Source organism: Somniosus microcephalus, chromosome 13, assembly GCF_052327205.1.
Source record: "Somniosus microcephalus isolate GS21.2 chromosome 13, FLI_Smic_1.0, whole genome shotgun sequence".
Lineage (NCBI taxonomy): Eukaryota > Metazoa > Chordata > Chondrichthyes > Squaliformes > Somniosidae > Somniosus > Somniosus microcephalus.
Window position 1 is genome coordinate 104,596,105 of NC_140999.1, and position 7,430 is coordinate 104,603,534.

General features: G+C 47.8%; 1 protein-coding gene across 1 annotated transcript in view; it reads right to left on the minus strand.

Annotated features, from left to right (window-relative positions):
* The window catches only part of LOC147108517 (tubulin beta-6 chain), a 30,598-nt gene extending 26,975 nt beyond the window's left edge, over nt 1-3,623 (minus strand). The window contains exon 1 of the mRNA XM_086005170.1: nt 3,462-3,623. Within this exon, the coding sequence (XP_085861296.1) occupies nt 3,462-3,518 (57 nt within the window). The 5' untranslated portion in view covers nt 3,519-3,623. The remainder of the gene's footprint in view (nt 1-3,461) is intronic.
* Nucleotides 3,624-7,430: the final 3,807 nt, after the last annotated feature.

The following is a 7,430-nucleotide window of genomic DNA, read 5'->3' on the forward strand; positions in this document are numbered from 1 at the left end:
TCCTCCTCCTCATCTGAGGAGGATATGTGAGGAGCCACTTGGTCCTCAGGAATCTGCAAGCCACGACGCTGTGCCATGTTGTGAAGTGCACAGCAAACCACGACGATTCTGGAGACCTTGACTGCTGAGTACTGCAGGGCTCCACCTGATCTATCCAGGCATCTGAAGCGCATCTTCAGCAAACCAATGGTTTGCACGATTATGGCTCTGGTGGACATGTGGCTGGAGTTGTAGCTCTCCTCAGCTTCATTGGATGGTCTCCTCAACGGCGTCATCAGCCACATCCTCAGGGGACAGCCCTTGTCTCCAAGTAGCCATCCGTTAAGTTGGTCTGGCGGCCTGAATAGCGGAGGCACGCTAGACTGGCGCAGTATGAAGGAGTCATGGCAACTGCCAGGGTACATGGCACAAACATGCAAAATCACCTTCTTGTGGTCACACACCAGCTGAACGTTGAGGGAGTGGAAGCCCTTGCAGTTGACAAAAATACCTGGATTACGATGGGGTGCCTTAAGGGCCACATGTGTGCAGTCAACAACACCCTGCACCCTTGGAAAGTCTGCCAGATGAGCTAATCCAACTGCTCGCGCCGTGACACTTGCTCGATCCTTGGTGAAATGGATGTGATAGTGCTCGAGGGCAAAGAGGGCATTGGTTACTTGCGTTATGCAAGTGTGTGCGGCCGCCTGGGAGATGCCGCTGATGTCTGCTGATGATCCCTGGAATGAGCCTGAGACAAAAAAAGCTGATTGCGGTGGTGACTTTGACGGCCACTGGTAATGCTTGTCCACCTGGTCCTCTGGGCAGCAGGTCTTGTTGCAGCATTGCGCAGATGTCAGTCACTACCTCTCGCGAAAGTCGGAGCCGCCTTTGGCACTGCTGCTCAGACATGTTGAGATAGGTGACCCTGCATCTGTAGACTCTGTTTGGGGGGTATCTCCTGCACCAACGGGCTTCCAGGCGCTGGCCCCTTCTGGCCTGTGCAGCCTCAGGTGGGTGAGCAGCAGCCTGTCGCTCCTGCTGCTGCTGCTGCTGCTGTTCCTGGTTCTGCTGCTGCCGCGGCTGGTGCTCGAGCTCCTCTAATGCCCAGATGGGAAGGAAATAAATGGCTCCCATGCTTCTGGTATATGCCTCCGTTGAGGAAGCGCTGAGGGAAGGTGGCGAGAGGGGTTTCCCAGGAGGTCACACTGGAGATGGGTGTCAGGCTCCAAACTTCCACAGGTGTGGTTAAGCCTTTTAAAAGTTGCCCCAGACCTGAGACCACTAAGTCCTGCCACCTGCAAATGATGGCTGATCAAATCACCTCTTTAATGGTTGACCTGCAGTTGATAGTCAGCAATCCAATAGTGCTCCTGCCAGGTTTCCCATTCGTGTTTCCCACCAGGCACGTTTCATGTGGGAAAAGGGTTAAATTTGCAAGGGCCTGTTAAAATAGGATTATAGAGGCCATTTAGTAGTTATTAAGGGCCTTAAATACCAGTCCCGCCTGTTGGACCCGGGATGGAGTCGGGACCATCAGACCCGCCTGAGTTAAAATTGCTCGGAGTCGGGAACCAGGCGGGGGGCCCGCCCGCCCGCCAGTTTTTGCGATTTTAACCCCCTGCACGCCTCCAAGCCCGACTCCACGGCTCAATGAAAATCGAGCCCAAAGTGTTTTTTGTTGATAAATCTCTGTAAAGCACACACACACCCACACCCCACACATCCCCCCACACAAACACCCCCACACCCCCACATACACACCCATAAACCCACACACATACAAACACACACACACACACACACACACACACACACACACACATCCCCCCACACAAACACCCCCACACCCCCACATACACACCCATAAACCCACACACATACAAACACACATACACACACACACACACACACACACACACACACACACACACATCCCCCCACACAAACACCCCCACACCCCCACATACACACCCATAAACCCACACACATACAAACACACATACACACACACACACACACACACACACACACACACACATCCCCCCACACAAACACCCCCACACCCCCACATACACACCCATAAACCCACACACATACAAACACACATACAAACACACACACATACACACACCCACACACATAGATGCATTTAAGGGGAAGTTAGATAAACGCATGAGGGAGTAAGAAACAGAAGCTTATGCTGATAGGGATTGCTGAAGAGGAGTGGGAGGAGACTCGTGTTGGGCATAAACACTGGTATGGACCAGATGGGCCAAAGGACCTGTTTCTGTGCTATACATTTTATGTCATTCTATGTACACACACCCGCCAGACACGCACACATACCCGCAAACACATACACACACACACACACACCCATACATACGCACACGCATGCATATATACACACATACCCGCACACATATACACACCCACACTCACAAATACACACACCCCCAATACATACATACACACAATGAACCATTCATCAGACTATTTGACAGTGGGAGGCATTAGAGTCAAGGCCAGATTCGCTAGCACAGTATGTGAACCTCTATCAGTCAGTAAGCAACAAACAGTGGATTTATCCATTTACTGATGGGGTGCTGGTTGCTGTTTCTATTTGCACTCCTGACTCCAGCTCCTGTTAGATGAGTATCCCTGAGAGGAGGTTGCAGCAGAACAGGGATGTGTAAACAAGGCTGAAAGGCATTTCAGAGAAACCCCCATGCTCATTTCTGCCCTTATCTAGTTACTCACCACACTGCCACTCATATTAACCACCCCGCAGGACGTTTACATTTTAGAAGGCTGCATCATTAAATCTACCAGTTCGACACAAAGAAATTCACAATAATAGACAATTAAGCACCTCGAAATTATTTTTTTCTAAGCTTTACGACATTAAATACTAAAGATATTAATCTTTTAATATTTTCCAACTATCTGAGTCAAAATACATTTTAATTGTGTAAAACGCTTCTATTATGTTATGTTCTTTTAAAAAGAGACTTACACATAAAGCATCCTAGCTCTCCGAACCATCTCAATACGATTCACATACAATACTGTTGTTATGTGTGTATAAATGGCAATTGTTAATCTGTTTTTGGTTGAGGGCGGAATGTTGGTTGGGACACCGACCTTCTTCAAAGAGTGATGTGGGATCTTTTAACATCTACACTTGATCGTGGCTTCGGTTTAATGCCTCATCTGAAGGACGGCATCCATGACAGTGCAGCACTGGAATCCCAGCCTAGATTTTTGTGCTCAAGTCTCTGGAGTGGAACTGAACCCACAACCTTCTGACTCAGGTGAGTCTACTGAGCCACAGTTAAAACATGAACCATGATCTCTCGGCCAAGGCCAGTATCCATCCAACTGCACGATTCAGCGCCTTCAGGGGAGGAGGGGAGAGCATTCGCAAATCAAATAAAACCTCACAGTAACCTGAAATTGCACTTGTAACCTGCACTTACCTTAGCTCCAATTTGGTTACCACACTGCCCAATCTGGACATGCACTATCTCACGCATCCTGGCGAGAATCCCAGTGTTGAGTCTTTAAATTGTTGATGATTTAAAGTCCTGACTGCCCGTTACCTCCTCAGCAACATCTGTCAGTCGCAGTTCGGGGCAAAGCCGTTATGTCACTCAACTGTCACGTGCCATTAAGGCGCGGCCAATTCAGAGAAATGCATTTATCATTCCTTACCCACCCTGTCCCTTCCACACACGCATGTTGGAGACTTTGCTGAGGATAAGCCTGAACATTTTGGAGACAGATAAGGAAAAAAACACATCTCAGAGACTGCCACATTGCTGAGGAGGTAGCAAGCAGGCAGTTAGGACATTAAAACCTTTTACAATTTAAAGACTCAACGTTGGGATGCTCAAGTTTCACCAGGGCTTAAAGGGTTAAATTATGAGGCCAGGCTGCACAAACTTGGCTTGTATTCCCTTGAGCTTAGAAGGTTGAGGGGTGATCTGATCAAGGTCTTTAAAATTACAAAAGGGATTCGATGGGGTAGATAGAGAGAAACCATCTCCTCTGGTGGGGGAATCCAGAACAAGGGGTCACAATCTTAAAATCAGAGCCAGGCAGTTCAGGAGTGAAATCAGGTAACACTTTTTCACACAAAGGGCAGTGGAAATCTGGAACTCTCCCTGTTAGAAGGCTCTGGATGCTGGGGGTAAATTGGAGCTTTCAAGACTAGAATCGATAGATTTTTGTTGGGTAAAGGTATTAAGGGATATGGATCAAAGGCGGGCAAATGGAGTTGAGGTGCAGATCAGCCGTGATCTATTTGAATGGCAGAACAGTCTCAAGGGGCTGAATGGCGTCCTATATTAGTGTTCCTATATTAGTGACTGGATGGATTACTGTACTGTTTGAAGGAGGAATAGATGAAAATAGATGACAAATACATGACATGTACAGAGGTAGAGGGAGCAATGGACTGGTTAGTGGGGGTCCAACGTCTGAGTTTACTGACCTCAGCTATGTTGACATGGGTAGGACACACCCATCTTTTATTATGTTCCTTAGTCCAAGATTAAGTCTCAATTATATTATTGAAAATTAGCAAGGGTAAAGATATTGGGGGCTAAATTCAATAACCCTGAAAATGGGCGGGTGGGGTGGGATCGCGATGCACAATTAACCTGCACCTGTTGAATGTAATGTAGGCAGCATGCCAACTTTGTGCTGCCTGCTCATTTCAATTATTTCAGCGTGCAGCCAGCGCTAACCGTGCTGTTGATTGATTGCATGCATCAGCAGGGGGCCCAAGATCGTGAGAGGCTAGCACCAGTTAAATCTAGCCTGCACTGCCTAAAGTTAGCCTGCACCTCTTAAATGGGAGGTGCATTGTGGCTGCAGCAGGTACTGGAACTGAATTTGACCTGGGAAACACTTAAGAATGGTACAATATGGAAGAGAGCAGGCTCCAAGGTTTTCTGACACCATACCAGGGGCCTTGGTGGAGGAGATGGAAAGGAGGAGAGATTTGCTGTATCCACAGGGGGCCAGGAGGCTCTCCAGACATGCTCAGAAGGCAGTGGGAGCAGATAGCAGTCAATGCCAGGAGCCAAGCCCCGAGGTTCTGGATGCAGTGCCGTATGAAGTTCAATGACCTCACACGAGTGGTCAAGGTCAGTAAATACATCTTCAAATACCATATCCTACCAACTGTACCACTAGCCTCAGCCACTGCTCAATGCACCACACTCCATCACTCCCTATCAATCAGGACTCATACCAAACATTCAACGCTTCACCTCACACTCACACACTTAACACAGCTGCAAGCCTCACACCCACATCTCACAGCTTGCACACACTGCCAGCTATTCAACCATGATAGCCTCATCACCCAAAGCCATTGCACCACACTCACTGACACATTTCCCTCTCCCTTGCAGGACAAGGTGGTGCATAACCGGAGGCAGCAGGAGCTAGCCGGAGGGGGATAGGCACGCCTGCCTATCCTAACCCCATGGAGGAGATGGTGCTGGCCATTATTTGGATGGCCATTGATGAGCCCGTGGCCAGCGGCAGGGCTGAAATCATCAAAGATGATGGTATCCTCATACCTAATCCTTCTTCTCACATCCCACTTCCCCCTCATCCCACAATCTCTTCTGATTTACAAGCTGCACATGGTGTAAACATGCACCTCCTTCTTTACCCCCCTCCCCTCACCACAACCTTACCCTTGTGCCTTTCTCCTTTCAGATACCCAAGAACTGCAACCTGGCCAGTCAATGGTGGAACAGCAACAAGACAGTGATGATGAAGACACATCGACACTGGATTTCACACTCGCAGCCACTAGCTCAGATATTGACATTGTGCGGAATTTAGGGAATAGCATAGAGGTGGAATCTGCTCATGGCGAGACACCAGGCACGAGTGGCCTGCAGCCAGGGCAGGGGGCAAGGATATCGCAGGTGCCAGCTCGCTGGAGAACATTTCTGCTCATCCAGAACTGGATGTCGGACAAGTAGTCTGACAACTTAGAGACAGTGGAGGGGTTGAGAGAAGTGGTGGTGAGGTAGAGCTGTCAGCGTACATGTGGAAACTGAGGCTGTGTTTTCAGATGGTGTCGCCGTGGGGCAGCATGTCGATGTGAAATAGGTGGAGCCAAGGTTAAATCCTTGGGGGACACCAGAGTTATGTGGCTTGGTGTCAAACTTTGTCTGATAACGCTCCTGTGAAGCGCCTTGGGATGTTTTACTATGTTAAAGGTGCTATATAAATGCAAGTTGTTTTTGTTGTTATACAATACAATAACCATCCACAGTAATTTCTACTCTTGCATGTCTTATAATAATAATATATATTATAATTTTAATGTTTGCAACAAATGCAAAAATGTTGCTTTTATCTCTCAGAAAGTCATCGGGTCATGTCCGGGATGTCAGGATGATCTGCTTACCCAATGGTAGATCTCAGTATGTTCTTGTCAAAAACACACGGAAGGGTTGAATGGGATTCACTTTAGTATCAGCATGTCTGTGGAACTGCCCGAGCTGAGATGTACATTTCCTCAGATGTCATATATGACACACAACAGTTGATAAGGGTGGAAGAGTACAACTGGGCCCGGCTGATAACAGAGCAAAAAGATAAACACATATTGAGTTTGTTTTAAAAATATTCCAAGCGCAACAAACCTGCAATTTTTAATGTCAAACATTGTACAGCAGTCTCTATGTGATGCGATAACAAAATACTGCAGATGTTGGAAATCCGAAATAACAACAGAAAATGCTGGAAAAACTCAGCAGGTCAGGCAACATCCGTGGAGAGAAATTTGAGTTGACGTTTCGGGTTTGACCCTTCTTCAAAACTGGAGAGAAAAGGAACTAGATCGAAGGCAGGGCTGCGATCGGACAAAAGAATAAAAGAACCAAAAGAAGTAAAAGAGATTAGAAGCTAGACGAGATGGTAATATGCTGGGATTAGGTGTAAAGTGTACTGGCAGGGCAAAAGATAGCTGCCAGGTGTGAGAGAGAAACAAAAGGAAAGGGGGGGGGGAGGAAAGGAGTGGAAAAATATAAGTAAAAATGAAATAGGGGCCGAGGTCTCCTCTACATTGGGGAGACCAAACGCAGATTGGGTGACCGCTTTGCGGAACACCTCCGTTCAGTCCGTAAGGGTGACCCCGAGCTTCCGGTCGCCTGTCATTTCAATTCACCGCTCCATTCCCACTCGGACCTCACCGTCCTTGGCCTCTTGTACTGTTCCATGGAAGCTCAACGTAAACTCGAGGAACAGCACCTCATCTTCCGATTAGGCACTCTGCAGCCTTCCGGTCTCAATATCGAGTTCAACAATTTCAGATCATAACCTCGGCCCCTATTTCATTTTTACTTATATTTTTCCACTCCTTTCCTCCCCCCCCCCCTTTCCTTTTGTTTCTCTCTCACACCTGGCAGCTATCT